Here is a 25,978-nt window from a genome sequence, read left to right on the forward strand (position 1 = left end):
ATTTCTGTCTAGTGTTTATGCAAAAACATCTCTATGTTTTTGGTTCAAATAAATTAAAAAATGACATGGAATACGTTTAATTATATTATCTGGTTAAAGTTAATCTATTAAGGCAGTTTTAATACAAATTGACAGTTTACAATGTCAGAATAATATTTTAAATTAGCGCCATCTATTAGGAAGTGAAATGTAAATATTAATTTAGAAATAAAATACTTATTCTATATAATTGTGACAAATCATATTATCTCCCAAATTCTCGTAACAATTACTCATAGTAATTTAGGAATGTCACCAATTACAAAAGTATCTGAACGGGATATTGGCTTTTTAACTTGGTAGCTTTATAAAACATGGCGCCATACCAACATAAATTGGCTGTACATCCTCTGTGCGAGTTATTATTATTATTCGAGGGAAAGGTATATCACATTAACATTAAGTTTTTAATTGAATACTGAGTGTAAAACGAATGCATTCAAAGTTGAAATATCACAATGATTCTTTACACCTAAAAAAGACTTTTAAGACTAAAACCCATTTTCCCCGCTATATTACGCCTTTTCGGCGTTTTCCAACCTTTTCCTACGTCTTTGTATGAACGGTACAAAAATCCACAGCGACGCGCCAAAACTTAATATAAATCCGAGTGTAACAAATAACGACTTGTAGGATTGTGTACGTTCAAACCATATTCCACAAATAGGCGGACCGATGAGCTGCAATATACCATTTACAAACAAACTTATACCATAAGAAGACATCAATCTTTCTGTACCCAACATCTCCGTCATAACTAAAGCGGTGATACCAGTATTTATCCCCGATGCAAGCCCAAAAACAGAACAGAACGCGCTGATGGCCGAATAACTAGAAACTAACGGGATCATAGACAAACTTATGCCAGAGAGTAATAGACCGGTTATAAAAAAATAACGTTTCGGTGTTGACACCACATCTGACAGCGCGGATCCGCCAATTCTGCCAACCAAATCGAGCAACGATATTATAGATAACAAATACGCGCCTAAAGTCTTGTCAAAACCGCATTCTTGCGCGTAAGACGGAACTAAAATGAGGAAATTCGTGTATGATATTGCGTTTGTACAGTTTGATACTAATATTACTAAATAAATTGGATCTTTTAATAAATTCAAATCGAAATATTTGCTTGGCTCTTTCTTCGTACCGTCGTCTTTACGTTTTCTGCAGCCGCAACAGTATGTGATGGGGGCTAAGCTATCTGTGACGGATTTTAGGCTAAACTGTGAGGCGAATTCGCTTGGTTTCTCAAACGCGGATAAAGTGGAACCATGGAATGGCGTGGACATATACTGGAAACTTGATGTGGAAGGGCTGCGTTTCGGAGTTTTCGACAACAATTTCTTTCCGAAACCCTCTTGAGAATTGACGCGGCTGGCTCTTCCCTCGGGCACAGATTCCAGAAAGGATGGATTGCTTGGAAGATTGGAAACCTTGCTGGATATATGCTGTAGGCCCTTGGAAGTTGATACTTTACGAATCCTTTCGTTGACTTGTGCGGAGCTTACAGACCTGACGACATCATTTCTCTCGTCTAAGTGTGTATTGGATTTTGGCTTGTGTGTAAGCGGGGATCCGTTCGGCTGCTTTTCTCGATCTTCCTCGGAAGTGAAGACCAGCTTTGGGTTTGAGAGATTCAAATCACTAGGGTCTTCTTCCATGAAAGTTTCCAACTGAAAAATATTCATTATTTAATTTTAATAGCCGTCTTACATTTCATAGTCCAGTACGGAAATCTATTTTGAACTAACTAACTGTGATAGAGTAAGTTAAAGTATAAACATTGTATGTGTTCTATAAGGAATTTAATGTAACATATGTATTTAAACATTTTATAGGCCAGCTACATACTTGCGAGCCTTCTGCCAACGTTAGTGTCCATGGGCGACACTAACCTACCTCCAAAAATAAATGTTTTAGGAATATCGTTTTAATCCCACGAGCGTTATTCTTGTAAATAAAAACACATTGAAAATATCAAAATATTTATTTACATAACAATACAAATCACTTAATTAGTAACATACATAGTGCTGTAACAAGTATGTATACATTGCTTACTCACATCTCTCGTAAAAAATACTAATAGGAATGCGGCCAAACCCAATAACCGATCTCAATCCAATTTTGACCATCTGAAATAGACTTAATCCAAATATTAATAAAAGTGTCCCAAAAACCAATCGACGAATTAATAGCCATCTGTCGATATAAGCTATCCATGGTAGGTCGGTGTATGTGGATAGAAATTTGTATGAAAGTGAAAATTCAACTGTGCCAATATCCTATCGCATGATTTAAACTTACACCAGTTTTTTTTAAATTAAAAAGCTATTAGATATATTTTAAACATAGACATGTTTATTTTAATATTATTTGTACGGTTTTATTTACTTTTTTTGGTTTATATTGATTATTATCAAATATGAAAGTAAAGAACGAAGAGGTTGCATTATATCCGTCGCCAAAATTATCTTCGTAGGGTTTGGTTATTGGGATGCAGATAGGAAATTGATCGACTGTCATGGTCTGATCTCAGATTGTTTTCAATTGTCGATTATTGGGTTCGGGCGATAATAGATAAAGACAGCTTCGTGTAACCGGAATTGGCACTCGAAACGTCAAAACGTTAATTCGCCTTTATCTGTGTAAAAGAAATTATTTAAATTTGCTTGCGTCAAGACAGCATTAGATGTGTTAAGTTTAACTAACTTTTGACACTTGACGTAAGATTTTTGTAAAATATTGGTGAAATAATTTCATGATTCACGGGTTTATACTGTAAAAAAGAATTTTTGATCTAGTCAGAGATTTAATTATGATAAAATATTGAAACTTATAAGGACTGATGAATTTTGATACTTGAATTAAAAATTTATAAGGATTTTATCATTTTAACGAAATATCTACTTGCAATTGTCTGTTTTGCGTGTCCCGTATAAGTTTAAAGGTTCTATCTTATAAAAATAATTGAGTTTTTATATAAAGTAACTCGCTTTAAAACTAGAAAAGGTAACTATATTTAAAATACTTGTTAAAAATTCGTTTGATTAAATAAAGTTCCACATCACTACCTTAGGATACACAAAGGTAACTCACATGTTGATATTCGGAGTCGATACTTAGCGCTAAGTATGACTTCCGATTGTCAAATCCAAGGTTTTGACATACGAGTCATAGTTCGCGCCAAGCGTCGACCCCTAATTCCACGCTTGGCGGTTCCCATTTCATTTTGCGGATGTCACGTGATCCGCTATAAAAGTATTTTTTGGCAAAAAGTAATTCAAGCCTCGATGTAAACGAATACATTGAATAAATTTTATAAATTCGTACATATCTTAATAGATATAATTCAAAATTGTGCTAAATAAATTTGCGCGTAAATTTTCATAGAGCTAATAATATAAAAAGACCTTAAAACTAATTTGTACGCTATACGTGTTGGCCCTCCATTTTCTTTTTACGTCTATTAATTATTGGCATAAACAACCATAGAGACGACCCCGCTATGAAAATAAACCCAAAGGTAACGAACATATTGACAAAGTTTTTATCGTGCTCGAACCATAGACCACAGACCGGCGGACCTATCAGCTGCAGTAGACCGTTGACGAACAAACTAATACCGTAAGTCGACATTAGCCGATCCACCCCCAAAATCTCGGCCATTACCAAAGTCGTAACTCCATTATTCACACCCGAAGTCAAACCGAATAGTGCGCAGAAAATACTCAGCGTTGTATAGGAATGTAAAAACGGTATAATCGTTAATATAATACCGGAAAAAAATAGACCGCCAACAAAATACACGGTTTTCGGTATAATATTGAGGTCGCACAACGCGGAGCCGCCGATACGTCCGATCAAGTCGAGCGCCGACACCGTACTGAGCAACAACGCGCCCTGCGACTTATCGAAACCGATGTTTTGCGCGTATGAGGGTAGGAGGATGATAAAATTCGTGACGGAAATGGCGACTGTGCTGCTAGAAATCAAAATAACTAAATACGTCGGATCACTTAGAAGGGAAATGTCAAAAAATTTATTTGGCTCCTTCCGTTTCTTCTGCTTGCAGCAGAAGCAGCAGTACGCCACATCTGCCACGCTATCTGTTATGGATTTGAGGGAAAATTGTGAGGCGAATTCGTTGGGCTGATCGAAAGCTGACAAGGTGGAACCGTGGAAGGGTGTGGAGACGTATGCGAAACTGGTGGTGGACATGTTCCTTTTGGTGGTGCTAAGCCGTCTGCTGAAGGTCTCAGTGGAGCCGAGTTTCCTGCTATCGGGTACGCCATCTAGGGCCATGGAAGCAGAACTGGTGGGTTTTGGAATGGGACGAGTGTACGAAAGTTTTCGTTTGGAAGCGTTGGAACGCAGATTTTGTGTGGAGTTTGTGCGTGGCGTGTGTATTTGGACTTGTGAAAGGGTTCTCTCAGAGGTGTCCTTGCTTAAGTCGGGTTCGCCATTTTGTTTTTCTGTGCGCAGATTGAACGTCTCAATTGGTTCTTCTTCTTCGATTAATATGTCGTCCTGCAAAGAAAAAAACCGCTAGAATCTGTAGTATTGTTTTATGCTCTATTAGATATTAATCTATTCCATCCTGATCCATATTCTAATTCTGTCAGAGTGCTGTCAAATGTGTCAAATAAAAAAACAGCTCTATATATAGGGGCCTGTTTGCTTGTTTTGGTATGTCAAAATCTCTGGAAGCGGCCGTGATAAGTAATCTTAATAAAATGTCAAAGTCATTCATTGACACTCAAAATTAGTGACACAGATTTAAGACGTTTTACCAAAATTGCATATTATCTAGTTTTAATGACTTAATAACGAATAATATATTATAAGTTAGGTCTAAATCTCGACTCTAAGAATCTTAAATCATCCGTCACAATGTTTCTGAACTTCAAAGACTTCTGACTTCAGACAACTATTTTAATAAAAATAACATTAAAGTACCTAGTTTTTAAAGAAAATTCTAATACAATAAATCTAATAATTGATGGACATGGGAATCAGCGTTTGCTTATATCCAGTCCAGCACTAAGTTAGAAACGTTTTTATAGAGCCCCAAGTTACACCCCCATAACACACCTAAAACTACAAACTTATATGGTTACATTGCCACACCCAAACATGTTAAATCTAAAGCCGGCGCTATCCGCTCATAATCACTTTCTAAACCAACATTATAACTAAGCGTAAAAAATGCCCTTTGAAAATGAAACTTCACACGTTAGGGAAAGTGATTATTAATGGCCGGTTCCTATATTTAAACCGTTCGTTTGTAGTTAAATATTGGAACCCATTTGCGTTAGTGTCGTGCAAAGCTGTGATACTGAATGTATGAATGACAGTCTCAAAATTAAAGTGTTAGTAAGAAACTATTTAAAAAAAAATTAGATAATGAGGTTATCATTTAGATTATTATTATATATTAAATTGACATTTTGAAGGCATTGTCGTGAGAAGGAAACGGACGAATCGTTTGTGATTGGTCAACGTAATATGACATTTGACAGCGCGCACACACGGTAGATTGAATCCGCGTTATAGGATTATTCTCGCATGACGCCTTTGTATGAGCCCATATAGCGCGTTATGTTCAAAAGATTTAAGTTGAACTGTTCTTGCTAACGAGTAGTATAATTGAAAAAAAATATATGCATTTAATTGCATACATAAGTTTTGTGATGATTATGACACAGAAATATTCCGTGTGAAATCCCCGCAATATATTTGTGTTATATATATAACACGGATATCCGTGTTTTCGATATAAGAGTACTGTACTAAAATTTACTGTAATTTTATTTATTTATTATGATAATACGTCAGAGAAATGGAGTTAATGTCAGCTGTCAATGTCTTTGTTTATATACAGCTTATGTATAACCACATCTTTACTAAAAATATTATAAAACTACATATGAAACAAAAGAGTGATTTTTATAAAATTTTTAGAACACCTTTTGTTATGCATTTTTTTTCTGAGCACATTTTTAATATGTCACACTAACGTCAAACTCTAATTAGTATACCCTGTGTTCGATTGGAAACTATAGATTAACAAACATTTCATAGTCAATAGAGACTCCATTATTAATAGAAATATAAAAGAATACAATTTATTTTAGGCCAATGATAATATACCTTGAAAAGACTGGTCGACCAGGCTGCCGCAACTTTGGGCATGGTACAAAGCCCGTATGGATTTTTTTTATAGAACAGGGGGCAAACGGGCAGGAGGCTCACCTGATGTTTAGTGATACCGCCGCCCATGGACACTCTTAATGCCAGAGGACTCGCGAGTGCGTTGCCGGCCTTTTAAGAATTGGTACGCTCTTTTCTTGAAGGACCCTAAGTCGAATTGGTTCGGATGTTCGATGGCCCAACAGGCTCCTTGAATGGAGACCTCGGCAGAATAAATTACCGCGCTAATCGACTAGGTGGCCTGGAAGGAGGTTGGCTCCTAGTTCAGGGCGTACCGGAAGATGGAAGAGGTTTACCAGAAATGGACCATATATTAGTGATGATAATGTAACAAAATTGTGGGTAATGCTTTCAAAATGTCGAATTAAATAAATGTCCTGTGATTGTAAATCAAAGACAATTTTTTCGTGCATACAGACTACACATTTACTGACATAGATTAAAGAAGCAGAATTTTAATTAGTATTTTAATTAGTATTTTAATTAGTATTTCGGTGATTAGCTGCTAAATGATTTTGCGGTGACAAACAGACACAGTTTGACAAGTTTTAGACTGCCACCCACACAAACACAAAGAAGCAATATTAGCGTAAAAATGTAAATTGTCAAAAACACCGTTTCGACAATTTGACATGAAAAAAAATGAAATATCTTACTTTATGAGAAGAAATCACCATTCCTTATGTTCGTTTCATTTTCAAAACACCTTTTTATAACCAATCGCAACTTGGCAAGAACTCTCTTGCCAAATTACGTTCAGGCAAACTTTAGAAGGTATTAAAAAAATTAGATCGTGTGAATATGTTTTTATTTGCATACCATTAGTCGATTTAAAACAAACAATCTTACGAATAGTACCTACTTATGAACGAATAGTTAAAATTATAAATAGTATTAATTATTGTACAACTGTTATTAATATAATATATTGTACTACAGTATTTTTGCTTTACTGTCACTGCCCGTAGCATGTATTTTGCCGATAAAAATTCTTGCCCGCTCTACGCCCCAAACTTGCGAACTAGTAGTAAATCTAAATTAACAATTAATTAAATTTTTTGACGTTCATAAGTGTACTTGTTTACCTACATGAAAAATGATATTTGATTTCAAAAAAATTAATTTCGTTAAAAAATATTGGACGATGTCGCTAACTAGCATGCCCGAATCTTTTAGCAAAATACATTTTTTCCGAAAAAAAAAAATAATTTCGTTAAAAATACTGGAAGATATCGCTAACTATTTATAGCATCGTTCAGTAAATACATTTTTGCCGATAAAAAAAAATAATTTCGTAAAAAAAAATGACCACCTCGCGACGGCCATCATTCCGGCTGAGGTAAGGCCAGAAAGGCCCTTGAGGCCAACAGCCAGACTCCATTAAAAAAAGGCTATGACGGTTTTAATAAACAAGTGTTTTAAGGAAATAATTGGTAAAAAATTATTAATTACAATGACACATTTGTTTCTTACCTGCGGCCCTTCTTCATCCTCTTCGGGTTCCTTGAATTTCTTCACCATGTGCTCTTCCACCGGTTGAAAGAGTAACGCAGCAGCCCACACATTTAGCATAATACCACCAAGAATCAGCACTGTACCCCTAAAATATACGACAAATAGCGTAATTATATATAACACTTCCGAAAAAAAAAAATTTTTTTTTAAATTTTTTTTGTTGCCAAAAGTTGTTTTGCGCTTTATTATTAACTAAATATGTATATATAACTTAATTAATGTTAGTTTGTATAACTCCAACAATAAAATACTCACTGATATCCATAGGTCTCCAATAAGTATCTCAATGCTGGTGGCAGTATGATACTGCCAAACGCAGAACCAGACATACAAATTCCGTTGGCTAATCCGCGGAGACGAACGAAATACGACGTCACAATGTACACTGTGGGGGGGAAGGCCAGCCCCGCTCCTGTACCCACCATGGCGCCAAAACTAAAAAAAAAAAATTTTTTTTGAAAAAAAAATGTATGTATGGTGACATTTCATAACCAAATCCTGCTCAATCAATGGAAATTCTTGTATTTCATATTCTTTTGAATTGCTAATCGGTGAGATTAATTTTGTAGGTTTTAGTTATTTTTTTTTTATAGAACAGGGGGCAAACGGGCTGGAGGCTCAACTGATGTTAAGTGATACCGCCGCCTATGGACACTCTCGATGCCAGAGGGCTCGCGAGTGCGTTGCCGGCCTTTTAAGAATCGGTACGCTCTTTTCTTGAAGGACCCTAAGTCGAATTGGTTCGGAAATACTTCAGTCGGCAGCTGGTTCCACAAAGCGGTGGTGCGCGGCAAAAACTGCCTTGAAAAACGCTCAGTTGTGGAAATTACAGTAATTCTACGGCCCCTACCCCAAACATTCAGTGTACATTTTGACATAAGCCATTGTAGCTGCAAAATATATAAAATTAACTCACCTAATATACAAATAACCTACTGAATACGCCATACTGCTGAATATCATTCCGAAGGCTGCAAAACTGCCTCCAATTAAAGTAACTGTCCGATACGACCATTTTACAGACAAAACTGACGATAATGGTCCTGAAATTTTAGATAATAAACATATTAAGTGTAATAACAATGAGTACTATAGCTATACTATATATATTGGACCTATTTGTTTGTACACTGACTGAGTTCACAAGAGTTGCTAGCTATATTGTTAGTTATGGATAGATAGATTTAGGAATATAAGTTTAATTTTTTAATGTTTTTATCTAGAATAGTTGGTGTGGGATTTTGGAATTCTATCGTATTAGTAATTACTGTTAAGTAAATAAATAAATAAATATTTATTTATTTAATCATAAGTAATCTAACAGCTTACTTAATACATATTATTATACAAAATACTAAAATACAGAAAGCCAAAACAGATTACATAGATTAACAAATTATGTATAAAAAACAGAAAACAAGCAAGCGCATTAAAAGACAAAGATACATTTAAAAAAAAAACAAAAGAATAAAATTAAAAAACTGAAATTTGACATTTAAAAGCAACAAATAATACTAAGAATTTAAAACTACTCTTAAAAAAACTACTACTTAAAAAAATCAGAGTCTTTTCGCTTCTCCAAGTACTTTTATACTAACTATCGAGGCTAGAACACCCATATTTTTTTATAGAACAGGGGGCAAACGGGCAGGAGGTAGGTAAAAGTATGTTGTTTTAATTCTTTCCTCTCCCAGGGAAAACTTCCACTGGAAGCCGATTCCACAGCTCGCTAGTTCGCGAAAGGCAATTCCCGTGGATTCCGAAAGAGGAAAGACGGTTCCATCGGGGTAAGAGATTTTTGGGTCTAAAAGGCTTAGTGTCTACTGTGAGAGCGCGGCCACACGAATAAGGCGAGTATACACGAATAAGGCAAGTACACACGAATAAGGCAAGTCCTGGATGACCCCGGAAAATTAATACAAAACGTCTAAGTCACATCTTTTTAAATTTATTGCCATTTAAAAGAGTGCTGTATGGGACATAAATAGACAACTTTATGTAAGGAAAGTTCACATACGTATGGAAAAGAACCAACAAAGGCGAACTAAAGTAAAGTTTTCATATCTAAACCAATCGTAATTCGTAATTTATACAAAAGAGCATTCTACAACTAAATTCCCATTTTTTACGTCATAGGAGGTAAACGGGCAGAAGGTGGTCACTTGCTGTTAAATGATACCGCCGCCCATGGACACTCACATTGCCAGAAGGCTCGCAAGTGCGTTGCCGGCCTTTCAAGAAATGGTCCGCTCTTTTCTTGAAGGAGCCTAAGTCGAATTGATTCGGAAATATTTCAGTGGGCAGCTGGTTCCGCATATTGGTGGTGCAAGGCAAAAACTGCCTTAACAAACGCAATATAAATATCAGTCTAAGGGCCTGTTTCACAATGTCCGGATAAGTTCCAAATAAGCTATTTGTTACTTATTTGTAGGATAAACAGTATTTTTGCGTTTCACGACTGTCAGCGCTATTTGTCATGAAATGCCAAGTATCTTATTCGGAACTTTTATCTTTCGAATAATTTATGTGTTGCATAGCTATTTGGCACTTCATCCATACATTGTGAAACAGGCCTTAAATCTTTAAACAAAATCACTTTACGACTTACCCAGACTACTGTACAAGAAGTAGCATAAAGCTACTATCCCTGATGTAGCAGAGGCACTCGAATGGAACACGTCGTTGAACTCAACTAGAAGCACTCCGAATGACTTAATCGTTCCCGGGATGAGGATATTCACCAGCGTCGCACCTGGAATTTAATGAGTTACATTTCAAATAAGCTTTTGTGGTTGTCCTGTCAAGTTTTGCTATTTAAGACCCCTTCATCACACAATACAAGGCAAACTCAATGATCCAAATTCCTCGATCTAAGACCAACTATTTATGAAACTCGGTTATGTATCGTATACTTACAGATTACAAGATAAATTACCAGCTAATCGATATATTTAATGTGCCTAAAAAATTTCTTTAAAAAATATCTAAAAAACTCAGGTATCTTTTACGAATAATCGCTTTGTTTGTTCCTTCATATTAAATATTATAACCTATCATTCAATCAATCTAACAACAGTGCTTTATGTTTCTGTTTCAATGTGTATTCCGTTTTAACTTTTGTGTGTAATGTAATTGTTTGAATATTAAAATAAAAAAAAAGTAAGTTGATTCAGTTCATCAACTCGGACTGTTCCTTTATTTTCGTTTATCGTCGTTGATTGAAGTTAAACTTCTTTTGGCGCGATGGAAAAAATGATGAGAGTGAATTTTTACGATGCGCACACCAACACTTAAATTCGACATCGTAAAGTTAAGTCTAGGTGGCATGGAAATTTATATGTTCAAGTTATATGCTTCCGTATTTTTATATTTAGAACACGTGTTTCGCACCAGTACTACTAAACAATGTGAATAAATTATTTATTTAAATAAAATCTTTTTGATTAATTTTAATATTTATAGTTAATCACTACTGCATTTTAGTTATTTTGTTCCATACGCCAAAGAAGTCTAACTTCTAACGCGTCACACACTCTTTTTTTTTCGTTTATCTTCCGTTATTTTCTTTTATTAGTTTCCCATATTGAAATTCAAGTGTCTCATTGAATTCGGTGTATTTAACTTTCGTAGTTTGTAACTACTTAATTATAATGTACATTTTTCAAATGTTATTTTGTTATATACTAACATTGTCATTTTATTTCATGTAAAGCATCTATCGCAAAATATTATCACTTCCTTAAAATCCACTAAGTACTTCTAAACGCGGCCCGCGAACGTATTTGCAGTTTTATTTATTTTAATTTTATTTATTTAATTATAAGTTTATTTATTTTATTTAACTTATAATTAAAAAAATAAAATTTATTTAAACACACACTAAAGTTTGACTCTCAGCATGTCAAACGTTGCCCATACCTGTATAAGCGTATACGAATTGCCGTGACACTTTTATTTTCAAATCCATAAGTAACAAATAATTACAGATAGAAGTATGGAAAATATTTTAAGTCTTCCACAACGGATGTTGACGTGTATCGACAGTTCAAAGGATATGGGCAATTAAAATCTAAAAACAGATCAAACAGGACGTCGCCATGATCGATTCACTATCAAACTTTTAATTTCTATAAGAATGATTACTTCTACATTAACGAATTCATTCCATCTGTTCAATCGATAAATAAGTAAAAAGTCGGTAAAAGTATACAGTAATAATTGTATTGTATAAAATGTATCTACATAATAATTCAGTTTTCTGCTGCATTATTTTTTATAACATTCTGCACCTGTTTTATTTTTATTTAGTTCTATGTACTTGGTGATTAGATATAATTATCAAATCAATTAAGAGTAAGTATGGAGTTTCAATCACAAGAGAAAATTGCAACTTATCGCTAACAAGCGATCTACCAGGCAACCCTAGTAAGAAAAGAAAAAAAAGTAAAAATAATGAGTGCAAGAAGTGCATAACTAGAAGTTATTAAAAAAATATTTATATATACCTTAATCTAAAAAAAATTGAATATTAGCTATCTATGGTAGGGACAATCTAGAGTAATTTTAATTCACATTTTTAACTTGTTTTGAATTTTAAAACTGCCTCTTTAATAGGCCTAATTGAAATAAATGATTTGCCTTGACTCGAATAACTTATGACACTGATAATACATAGCGCACGCTTATTACAGCTCTCAGCCATATCTCAAAAACAGAGTGTATTACGTATTATATACGAAACATTCACATATACATACATTAACGCATACTTAATATACCACGGAGTAATTGTGGGGCTCTCTAAAGTCAAAGTCAAAGACAAAATAACTATTCATATAAGTATACCTAAAGCGTCACAAAAAAAATACATTCTTTTTAATCAAAATTACATTTACTACCAGTTCGCAAGTCAAGGGCATAGTAGCAAGAAGAACTGGCAAGAATCGTTCCACCTCTCTTAATAATCACTAGATTTTTAATTGACTTAATAATCTAGTGATTATTAAGAGAGGACTTGAGAGGATAACTTTTGTTGAGTAGTTTTGAGTCATACAAATTGTTTGAACTGGAGCAAATCAATCCCAAGGATTAAAATCATTTAAATATTCGTCAAATTTATAAAATGTATTTGATTAATTTACAGGGACTAGCGTTGGATTAATTTTGTCACAACCATATTTCTACTGAAAAAGGATTTTCAAAATAGTATCAGTAGAGATTACTCCTCTTGCAACGATATATTTCTAGAATGTTATAGAAATGTCCTCATGAACAAGTGTAAGACAGTATTACCTTGCCCCTATTACTGATAAAATGAGTCACCATTAGAATAATTATCACAAAACGCTAAGATTATTCGTCATTCCGAACAAGTTATAGCGTCATTGACCTTACTATAAAACAAGCCGTTACCATGGTTACGGTATTTTTATTTCTAAACGATTAAAACTTATATAAGTCGCAGTAAAGTAGTTAAATCAGAGAGTTAATTGAATCTCTAGACATTTAATTAAATATCGATATTCAATCAAGTCAAGTTCCGTCAGACAAGTGAGTGAACGAAACGATTAAATAATTGCACACCCTCATCAGTCATCACTACATAGTATAAAACAAAGTCGCTTTCTCTGTCCCTTTGTACGCTTAAATCTTTGAAATTACGCAACGGATTTTGATGCGGTTTTTTTAATAGATAGAGTGATTCAAGAGGAAGGTTTATATGTATAATAACAACCATTAAATAGTGGAGAAGTACTGTTATTTTTGAGGTTTCTAATGTGATGTCGTGAATAATTACATTTTTATCCGCTTACATTTTAAACGCAGGCTGATCGAACGCGTATATTATCGGAGCTTTCCAGCGACGGAAATAACAATACATAATAAAAACCTGCTTTTCATCAGCATTGCACCCGTGCGAAGCTGGGGCGAGTCACTAGTACCTAATAGACTTCTTTAAATAATTTGTACGCGGCTTCGGCAAGATAAGCAAACTCGCTCGACGAGTAGATATGGCGAGCGATTGAACCCATTTGTACATATTATGTAGTCCATCTCTGGCTATATATTTAGTATATTTGTTTTTTTAATTACGAAATATATTTATTTAATTATAAGTAACCTAACAGCTTAGACTTATACATATTATAAGACAAAACACTAAGACAATACAGAAAGCCAAAACAGATTACATAGATAAACATTATATATATATATAAAACAGAAACCAAGCAAGTGCATTAATAGACAAAGATATATTTAAAAAAAACTAAAGTAAACTGAAATTTAACATTTAAAAACAACAAATAATACTTAGAATTTAAAACTACTACTTAAACAAAATCAGAGTCTTCCCGCTTTTTCAAGTACTTCTTGACATCTTTCTTTTTGAGGTGGAAAAGATCAATATCCTAATAATGGATGTCATAGTTCGATTAAACTCTTAAATAACGCAGGTATTTCGACTTTGTACGAGGCACACGGAACAATTTTGTATATCTTGTCCCATAATATCAACGCTTCACAAGTTCATATATAGACATAAATTATTTCTTCCAAGAATCAAACCAAGGATTGGTTATTGGTTATATATATATATTGGTTAAATAATTACTATATTTTATTAATAACTAGAATTTCTCAAGAACGTAAAGGAACAAATATACAAGAGAAAAAATAGTACGCTTTTAAAATCGGGTAATTTGACCCCAAAAAGTCACTCACCTACTAGCACGAACCATCCCCATCTGCCGTCTGGTGGCACCATCTCCCAATCCCGTTCGGGAGCCGGCCCGATCGTAAAACGTCCGACTTTTCCCTCTTCATCTTCGGGTAGTTTTACTGTAACATAATAGGTAAATTAAAAAAAGATCGTTGCTAAGCACATTGATATAAATAGAAAATTCCTCGTAAAAACTAAGTTCGGAGTTTTTTTTTCTCACAAAAACTTTATTTTGATTGGAGTTGGAAGAATATTCTCATTATGTTGTCTCTATTGGCATATATTTGCCTCATAAATGTTCCTGTGGCAGCGATGTCGAGAAGCTAACAGACCCCGGACTGTCATACCAATATAATATATATAAAAATACATAATTGTTTATTTATAAGTAATCGCTACTTTATTTTATAAAAATTTAATACTTTTTTAATTATAGTATAGTTTTTTTAGCATTTTGGGAAATTTCAGTGAATCTATTTTCTTTGGTTTTCCATCAAAATGGATCCTCAGCCAAAAATATCACAAAAGACTTTTTTTCTTGTCCCCAAGAAAAAAACGTCAACGAAAAGCTTTCACTGTTACTGAAAAAGTAATGATCCTTAACTAAATTATCCTTTCAGAGATTTTTAATTTCCTGATATACTTAGTTTCTATTAAATAAGTAGTTTAGATATACTACTATAAACCAGAGGAATCAATCCGGAAATATTCCATTTCCGTATCGGATAATTTCGCAACGTCACTATTTAGTACTTTTCATAACGTGGCAACACTGAAAATCTGGAATCGAATTAAAAGTTATAGTATAGTGCCAAATCGGTCGTTAACACCGAACCATAGCGAACGAAAACATTTTATACAAATGTAATTCAAATATCCTAGTTATTATTAAACAATTCAAATGTTGTTTTGCTGCTAGGTTGATAGACTCTATGGCTTAGATTCAGAGTCGAGATTTGGCAGGTCAACATTTTACGCGTGTTAACGAGGCCAGGTCAGAAGACAAGATTTAGCGCGACATCCGTATATCAAAATCAACTATTCAATTCCTCTAAGCGCGTAGAAATTTCAGAGAAGCGCCATTGTGTCTTGCGCACCCTGAATATTGGTAGTGAGACGGATATATGTTGCACACTGGCTGCATTCACATAAATTGCATTATTTATAAACTCAAACTCAAAATATTCATATTCACTTATGAACGTCAAAAATAAGTAAAATTAATTATAAATTTACATTTACTACCAGTTCACAAGTCAAGGGCGTAGAGCAGGCAAGAAAAACTGGCAAGAAACTTTCCGCCACTCTTTTTTTTCGCGATTTGATTTTGATTTGATGTGATATAAAATATTTTTATTTAATATTTGTTAGTAAGGTAGGCGTTAGATAGTAAATATTAAGTCGCAGTAAAGTAGTTAAATCAGAGAGTTAATTGAATCTCTAGACAGTTAATAAAATATTGATATTCAATTAAGTCGCTAGCGTTTTGATTGAAATAAAGCAGCGTCGAAACATTTAACTATCTATCTGACCGTAAGCCGGCATGTTGATTAATAATAATGTAAACCAAAATGGTGGTCACGACAACAGCTGATTACTTTTAGAGTCTTCTTTACTTACATATACATATGTATACGTATCGTGTTTCTCCAAAACTCGAGAAAGCCATATTTTTATAGAATCAGAAATTTATATCATGTCTATAAAAAATTTAGTACTACACAAGATTCGATCTGTTTGATTTGCTTTAAAAAAATTTAACAACCTTAACACAAATATTTGTAGGTGATATGAAGTTGACCGGGTCATAGAATATTAATATTATTATTGGCATTGGCAACTATGCTTATAAATTTGCCCATTACATATAGGAACGGAAACTTAAAACTTTCTATACTAAACCATAACTGAATCAGTCAAATCAAATAACTTTTAGGACTTTTTCCGAGATGACAAAAAATAATAATAATATGGGGAGCGGCCAATATAACAAAAATTTTGGAATTGGAACGGGGTAAAGCTCTTTTAAAAGTGAATCTGTTCCACCCATACAGATTCCCATCGGAAGAGCTTTATCATCTCAGCCACTTACTTTCCTTACTTTTAAGGTCTGGCTTATGAACACACCATATGCAGTGTTACTGCTTCTGAGACCTAGTATATAATTACACACTTTATTCATTCACTCACTGACTCATTCACTCACACATTTGCACCTAAACAACCAAGCTTAGTGATAGCAGTTATAATTAAATATGTAATAAATAAAATAAAATATGTCTTTAAATTATATATATATGTAATTAAAAAGGAATTTATAATTGTTGTAATGGAAGAGCTGGGAGCCTGACACAGGTATTTTTCACTTAAAAGGGTTCCCAAATCTTACACATTGTAATGTATATGTACTTAAAATGAATAAACAATTTTTTTTAATTTCAATTGTATATGGCGAGAGAACGTTGAGGTATTTGCTACTCCTACTGACCACCATCAGTTAGTCAGATTAGTCATTACATAGCCTAACGTTAAACAACAAAAAAATTAAATTAAAAAGCTACTTCAATATGCATTTGTCTCATAAAAAAGACTGCTATAGTTACAATTATACAAACAACACCGGTTTTCTAATGTAACATATTATGATTGTATTATTTATTTATTTCAAAAGGCACACTAACGAAACACATACAAACATTTACAGAAAACACTTGATATACAAAAACAAGATACATGTGCATCAATAACAAGCGTGCACAACATTTATGGGAGAACATTACAATGAAAAAAGAAAATAAATTAAACGTAAAAAACAAACTAGATTAAAAAAATCTATAATAATATTTTAGGCTGCAGCATCTTGCGACTGAATACATGGAAACTGTCATTAAATATATCTGCTTCGCATGTACTCAGAGCGTCGTTATTACATTATATATTACTAGCTAACCCGGCTATTACCACGTATACGGTTTGTCGTAGAGGGATGAAAATTAAGGGTTGTATGCTATTTAATAAGAAAATAAAACCAATAAATTTTGTCTAAAAAATAAAAGTTTAGAAGTGGACCACCCTTATTACATAGGGGTTTGAAAAATAGATAGCCGATTCTCAGACCTACTAAATAAAAAAATCACAAGAATCGGTCGAGTCATATCGGAGGAGTATGGGGCAAAAAACATTGTGACACGAGAATTTTATGTATACGTAAAATAAATAAAATGAAACAATAAATAATATAATATTTATATAAGCCAAGGCTATCATCGTCATGACAGGGCAATGTTAAATCTTTTTACGAGAATCAGCTAACCTCATGCTAAGTATATTCCAAAGTTAAATATCACTTAATTATATCCCTAAGCCAAAACTTACCAAGTTTATTTGATTTATTTATTAATTTTTGGTATTTTGTCTTATCACTCATATTTAATAACCTGATTTCAATAAATATTACAATTAAATGGCACAAACTAACTTCACTGACACTTATTACCAACATTCATGAATTTATCAAAGTTAAATTAAAATTGAGGGTAGTTTTAAAAATTTCACAGTTATTGTAAAGTATAGACTATATATTTTAATTTAAGCAATCATATATTTAGAAGATAATTTAAAGAGTATCTGAATACAATAAAAAATAGTTTTAGTAATTTATTCATAAATATGAAAAAGACAGTGACATGTGACATAGACAATTGTTTCTTAGAATTATTTTGAAGTGACACCCACCTTTCTTTGAAGACTTGACAGATAGTAGACCTTCATCCTGGATGGCAGGTGTAACCAACAACTTCTCCTGCGCCTCATCGCTCACCTCCTCTTGCCGTATCGCTGGTGCTGCCATATTGTCACTTGTTCGTGCGCATGCTTTTTTGTGGAATGTGGCTTAGTTGCATAGTCAGTCTTCTAGTTGGCTGGTTTGGGTCTGCAAAAATAATATTATCCATATATTATAGTAGTTAGTAGTAGTAGAGTAGTTTAGGAAAACTACTTAACCAATTTCAATCTAATTTGCACACCGTGTGCAGTGTGATCTAACTTAATAGATAGGATAGCTTACATATTATATGTATAATTCTGCTATTTATTTATTAAAACTTCGTTACATTACAATATAAAAATTGAACATAAATGAAAAGGAGGACAACTGGCGGCTTCATCGCTTTCGAGCGATTTCTTCCAGGCATCCACTACTATATGTGTGCATTTGAACTGCTCTTAAACGGCTAGACCAATTTGAATGAGTTTTTTTGTTTGTTTGGGTGGAACTCTGGATGGATTCACAAATCAGCATGGCAGGTGGGGCTGCAGTTGGTACTTTTATACTTTCTTCAATATCATAATCACTTGAAATGTCATGCAGGACGACATCTGTAGGTTCCGCTAGTAATATATGTATAACTAATAGGCAATGCTAATCACAGCATAACTTATTAAATATAAAAACTGATGTCGTACTCGACATTTTATTGCGATAAAGTGCAATAAACTGTCAAGGCGAAATCTAATCAGTTAAACACTAATATACCAAGGTCACCTATTATTATAAAAAAAAAGTCTGTATATTTTGTACTCCGGATATCTAGTTCTATCTAGTTTTATAAGGGTGGCGATTTCTGAATCGTCTGAGTTACACTCCGAGAGTATAGCCAGACGTAGGTTCTCAGCAAGTTGCGGTTCATAGCAATTAACTAAAAGAAATTCAATAAATTCCACGAGTATGAAAGAAAGAAAAAAGAAAGAAAGTACGAATGGCCTAAGCTCGACATCCGCCGTTCTACAACTGAGCGTTTTTCTAGGCAGTTTTTGCCACGCACCACCACTTTGTGGAACCAGCTGCCCACTGAAGTATTTCCGAACCAATTCGACTCAGCTTCATTCAAGAAAAAAGCATAACAATTCTTAAATGCCGGCAACGCACTCGCGAGTCCTGTGGCATTGACTGTCCATGGGCAGCGGTGTCACTTAGCATCAGGTGAGCCTGCTGCCCGTTTGCCTCCTGTTCCATTAAAAAAACATGTAATCTTCGAGAGCAGACTACCGCCCGAACCCAACAATTAATCCACAATCTTAGATTTAAAACAATCTGAGATCAGACCGTGACAGTCGATCGATCTCCTATCTGCATCCCAATAACCAAACCGTACGAAGACAATTATAGATTTTTGGCAACGGATAGAATACAATCTCTTTACACTCATATTTCGTAATCAATATTAACCAAATAAAGTCAATAAAACCGTACAAATAATATTAAAATTACATGTCTATTTTTAAAACATAACAAATACCTTTTTAATTATTATAAAAAGTGGTGTAAGTTAAAATCTTAAGATAGGATATTGGTACAGTTGAACTGTCATTTTCATACAAAGGTCTACATACATACTATGGATAGCTTGTATCGACAGATGACTATAACAATCCGTCGATTGGGTATTGGCACACTTTGATCAATATTTGGATTATGAACTCAATCTCAGGTGGTCAAATATGGATTGAGATAGGTTATTGGGTTTGGGCGTACATTTGCCATTTGTATAAAGTAGTACAAAAGTTACACGCTACAAAATCGTTCACAAGTTTGGATAACCCAGAATTTTATTGTTCCACATATCAACAGTACAATCCTTTAATCATAAAACAAGGTCATTACACTCTTATCAACGCATGATCTATTTTAAACACACTTATCAAAGATTAGTGTTAATTTTCTCAACATTAATAATAGGAAGAGTTGAACATTCCAAACGGTTAGTTTTATTTAATTATAATAAATAAATACTTCATTCACTCAACAAAAAAAAACAAGGTTCCATAACTTAGTAACATAGTTTTTATTATTAACAGGTTCAGGATAACATAATAATATCACATTAAAAGTGATCAATTTACATTTATAATTAATTAAAACACTTAATACTTTACATGCGAAACTAATTAATGTTAGTTTTAAATTAATTAAAATTTCAATTGAATTTAAAACCGTTTTTTTAAACTTTTTTTAAACTGTTCAATACAATAGGTCGCCGTCATATATTTTTAAAATTGTCTTAAAAACATCTAATACTATATTTGACTATTGTAATTATACTAAAATAGTACAGCACATACAAAATACTAAAGTGGAGATGGAATGGGTCATATGATCCACGAAGTGGTAAACGAAAGAAAAGCAGCCAGATAAGATAGGACACGATATAAAAAAGGCTTTTAATAAGCACTTGTACTTTACCCTCCTTTAGGAGTTTCTTTTTTTTTATTGTTCCATATTAGGGTTGCCTGTCATGATAAGGCCACCCGTGGTCTTATAATAAAATTAATGTAACCTACTTACTTTTTGTTTTTATGTACATTATGGTAGTAAAATATAAATAAATAAAATAAAGTCTAATGTGAATGAGAGAGAGGTAAAAAAATTACACGTCTTATCGAAGGACAAGTTGTAAATAAATAATCGTTTGTCGATATATAATAAGTACAATAAATATTGTATTACTTTAGCTACATTTACTTTATGTTTAGTATGTAAGTATGTTAAACAGCATTAAAGGTGTTTTTAGCCGAATTTTTTCGGTTTTTTTTTTCGTGGGGAAATATGTTACGCATACCCTCCCGCGGCACGGTAGCCTGGTGGTGAAGGGTTATGTGGGAATCGCCACTGTGCATACCCACTAAAACCCCACGGCGCCACCAACAATCGCCCGAGGCAGGACGCGGTAACAGCTTAGTCTTGTCCGCCACGCGATCAACCCTTAAAACTCGCGGTCCTCTGCGGCCATGGATGATGTCGAATGGACCTTGGCTCAGCAAGGGCCATTCACATCGGCCACCCTGTTTAATGAAGGGGGGGGGGGGGTACAATGCTTGCAGGGATACGTCAGCATCCCTTCTTTTAGACGCATGAACCCCTGTTTCCCCGCTGAAGCAACTTCGTGCCCAGGACGCATTTTTTCGGCCTTAGCACGACGTTCTATTACCAAATAGTACGAGATCAATCAAATTGTTATGTACATTTATAATTAGATATATCTACCAAGTTGCCTAACAAAATTTTAAATTTTGGGAAATTTTTCATTGACTTGTTTTTAAAGGATATATCGTCTTCATCACGGCAATTTACATAAGGATTAAAAGAAAACTCGGTTGCCTATGCACAGCAAAATATATCTTCATAAGAAACTGTTTTTTTATCAAAAAACCAATGAAAGCACTAATCCTGAAGCCCGATCTCAGACTGTAAACATTTCGTCAATCAAAAAAAAATCATCTTTATTGTTATATTGATAATGGATCATGAAACAGATACAGAAATCTGAGTCCCAGACATAAAAAAATGTGACGCCGCTGATTTATTTTATTTTGCAGTACCGAGTCGAGTTTTTGACGTTCATAAGTGTTACCTAAATGATTTTTGACTTTGACTCATCTTTCAGACCGCTAGTTAAACGGCGCTGTTTAGTTAATAGTTTTGGCTGTTAATTAAACTCAACTAGTTTAGCTGCGACATGTGTAAGATAAAAAAATGCTTCGACATATAATTCGATGACCGGTACTGTAATTTATTTGGCAAATTGTCTAGAATTACTATAGACTATATATAAAGTATAGTTTTTATGAAATTTACAATTAAGTTATGGATGAGCTGGGAACCCTGACATAGGTATTTTTCTACTTAAAAGGGTTCCCAAGTTCATTAAAATGCATTGATGTCAAATAGATACACTATTTTAGTATATTTTAAATATAAATTAAGCAATAATAAAAGTAAATAAAATATATTAAAATTTCCTAATAAAAAATATAAATACTTAAAGTCTTTGTACACAACGCCCTACATAAGTTGAATAACAACAGTGCGTCATTAATATCAATGAACGGGAGAACATCTTATTAAAGCAAATAATATTGCCCTCGTTACTCATCATGAAATATCGTTAAGCTATATATCTGTAGATATATCTTTATATATCACTTCATATTATAAAACAAAGTCGCTTTCTCTGTCCCTATGTCCCTTTGTGTGCTTAAATCTTTGAAACTACGCAACGGATTTTAATGCGGTTTTTTTAATAGATAGCGTGATTCAAGAGGAAGGTTTATATGTATAATAAAATCCATTAAATAGTGGAGAAGTACTGTTATTTTTGAGGTTTCTAATGTGATGTCGTAAATAATTACATTTTTTCCGCTTACATTGCAAACGCAGGCTGAACCCTACGAGTTTTATGAAAATAATGCACTAAGTATTGTACATATTTAAAATGTCTACAGAAAAGTCCGTGATGGTATATGTCTATCTCTTATGGATAACCCACATTTTTATATACAACGTTCACAGATTTTCTGTAGTGTATTTAGTATCAGCATCGCACCCGTGCGAAGCCGGGGCGGGTCGCTAGTATAATATGTAATATTGCTTTATATGTATATAAAATAGAGCAGTGTTGGTCGTAGGTTCGATCCCTGGCTGTGCACCAATGGAGTTTCTTTTTATGTGCGCAGTTAATATTTGCTCGAACGGAGAAGGAAAACATCGTGTGGAAACCGACATGTCTTACACCCAAAAAGTCGACGACATGTGTCAGGCACAGAAGGCTGATCACCTACTTGTCTATTAGATTTAAAAATGATTATGACACAGATTCTCAATAACACTTACTCCCAAATAGCCATAGATTGTATTGTCTTAAAGAATAATAGGGACATTTGAAAAATACATATATGTATTCATTTCGAAGTTAATAATGCATTAAAACTATGGAAACTAAGTATGAAATAGTGTGTGAAATGGAGTATGGTATGTATCTCTTTAATTTTCTTATAGGACGATTACGTCAACAGAAGACACGTTGTCTATGCTTGAAAAAGAAATGCATTTTCAAGCATACCTATAAAAAATTTACCTTTATGTATTATTTTTGAGAGTTTTGCTTACTTGTGCTGACAAAAGGAAGGGGGGAGGGGGGATAAATTGCAGTGGATCTGCTTACATGATACTTGACCGACCCCTCAGCGATAATGAAGCATTGTCATGGAGAAATAATTTTTGAAAACAGTTCAGAATATGTTTATTCATACCAAATACACATTTTTTTCTCTATAATACATTCGGTTTCATATTGATTCATATACATATAGGATGTTGAAGCTTTTAATCATTTTTGGGAAAGGACGGCGACGCGAAATCTCTAGTTCACCAATTCGACGTTTCCCGAAGGTTGCAACGGTTTATTTTCAAATGTCACGTAACTTTCAATCGTGTGGAACTTTCGAGTCCCGGCTGAACGAATCATACTAATTTATCTTGCCCGAATGGCGAAGGAAAATACCGCTAGGCTGATACTGTCCAAAGAATTATATCGTTATGAATCACTTTTTAAAGGAGGACACAAAAACGCTTCGGAAAATACTACGATGTGAATTTCATTACACAATGCAAAACATCGTAAATTGGCAATGTTCCAAAGAAAACCATTTATCATTTAAGAAAACTCTCATGGAAATTTCAGAATACAAAAATTCGTTTTTAATAAATGAGATATTACGATTATAAAGAAGTAGCACGTGACTTATATTACTTAACTCCAACACAGAAGGCTGGTCACCAACTTTAAAATTAATAAATATTTATTCCATGTATAATGTATATATCTCTATAAATTAAACAGATAATTACTTACTTAATTAAAAATTATCTTATTTTCTATTTTTTTTTTATAGAACAGGGGGCAAACGGGCAGGAGGCTCACCTGATGTTAAGTGATACCGCCGTCCATGGACACTCTCGATGCTAGAAGGCTCGCGAGTGCGTTGCCGGCCTTTTAAGAATTTGTACGCTCTTTTCTTGAAGAACCCTAAATCGAATGGGTTGCTTCTTTTGCAGCAAGGTCTTTTTTAAAGGACAGTTAACCGTATGTATCCAAAATTAGGCTGCTAAATTTACCGCAATGCTATGTCATGTCATGTCAAGTCCATGGCCAGTATTCTTGTGAATGTTAAGTTTGTGATAACATATAACTATTAATAATTTATCTGTTTAGATTTAACATAGCTTATTATAAAAAACACTCTTTTTTCTTCATGTATAAACCTTTAATTATTTTACATTTTTTTAATTTTTTCTGATGTTTTTACAGTTTATAATAATACATAGTTTCAATCAGTAAAAAAAGTATTTTCTTTAAATATGTAAAAGTTATGTTATTAAAAGACAATACTGTAGCTTGTTTTCATAAAATAACTATATATACTTAATAACTATTTATTCTTTAGTACCAAACTTAAATTTGCTCAGTAACTAAAACTAACAAACTAATCTGTGTATATAGAGATAGATATATTAAAATCAACAAATTACCAACAGCACTGATAACTGTGATCATTAAATAAATGATCCAATTAAATTGTATTCTGTTAATAAGCTAAGTAGGTGAGTTATTGTATTCAATAACGAGGCCACTTAATAATTACATCTGTTAGTGTTCTATTGAGAATAATCTTTTCATTTTCAGTGTCTGAAAACTTTAAGATTTGCATTACTGGCATAAAACTACTGCTAGTAACATAGTGTAGCAGTGACAGGCAACTCCTAACATTGTTCTTATTGGCTTTGTTACTTTTTATTATTAATGAAATCTTTGTGTAGCTTTGTACAATGGTACAGTCAATTAAAAGTTACAAGCCCCACCTAATATAGATTTTTTTGTATCTTTAAAACAGCTCATATTATAAAATAAACTTATTCTTAAGTTAATACTTTAAGAACTAAGGAGTTTTATTTATGGAAAATTTTTACCATTATCTGTTTAAGCTTAATTAACTATATTTCTTTGTTGTAAGCCAAACTGTGCTGCATTTCTAAGTAACCAATGTTTTGTTGTAAACAACTCACTCATGTTTATTATTAATAATTTCTTGTTACTACCAGATAATCTTTTCATCGGTTTCGTGTTATTATTATTCAATAATAGAAATATTTGTGCAGCACTATTCCAAAAATCTACTGAAATATTTTATTCCTGGTACACTTTATATAATCATATGTGTTTTATATCTTACTTTATGTATATATCGTATTTAATATAGTATAAACCTATAAATTAGTCATAGATTTCCATTTATCGTCTTCACGCTCTACAAACATATTGTAATTATAATATTATTTAGAGACTTCTTCAAACTTACCATTTAAATACAATCGATAAGTAAATAAATATCACGTCATAAGATCACTTCACAGAAACTACGCGACATTCACACAAAAATTAAAATTCACAAAAATAATAATTGGATAGAATCACATTGCAAATTGCAAAACAATGAATGAAAATTTTCAATGAATCGTGAAAATACTACGTACGACCGTCGACGAATGTATTTGACAATTCATATTTGATTGTCATTTGTCAGAAGAAAATGTTGCCACTACCAATTTTGTTTAGACTATTAATTAAAATATTCTTCAGCTATGTAAAAAAT

The 25,978-nt window shown here is 33.3% G+C and overlaps 1 protein-coding gene across 2 annotated transcripts; it reads right to left on the reverse strand.

Moving 5' to 3' along the window:
- Window positions 1–322: 322 nt before the first annotated feature.
- LOC111001071 (monocarboxylate transporter 13) lies at window positions 323–25,873 on the reverse strand. Of its 2 annotated transcripts, none has more exons than XM_022270777.2 (8): window positions 25,685–25,873; window positions 18,227–18,422; window positions 14,494–14,610; window positions 10,379–10,522; window positions 8,687–8,813; window positions 8,026–8,205; window positions 7,729–7,855; window positions 323–1,715 (listed from the first exon to the last, which is right to left on the reverse strand). In XM_022270777.2, exons 2-8 carry the CDS (start codon window positions 18,339–18,341, stop codon window positions 555–557), a joined length of 1,971 nt encoding a protein of 656 aa, XP_022126469.2. In that variant the 5' UTR covers window positions 18,342–18,422; window positions 25,685–25,873; the 3' UTR covers window positions 323–554. The 2 variants fall into 2 exon arrangements, with proteins under 2 accessions (XP_022126469.2, XP_045488952.1); XM_045632996.1 differs by lacking the exon at window positions 323–1,715 and adding an exon at window positions 2,014–4,572 and having other exon boundaries at window positions 25,685–25,872.
- Between the last annotated feature and the right edge of the window lie 105 nt (window positions 25,874–25,978).

The sequence above is a fragment of the Pieris rapae genome, chromosome 22 (genome assembly GCF_905147795.1).
Source record: "Pieris rapae chromosome 22, ilPieRapa1.1, whole genome shotgun sequence".
Classification (NCBI taxonomy): Eukaryota; Metazoa; Arthropoda; class Insecta; order Lepidoptera; family Pieridae; genus Pieris; species Pieris rapae.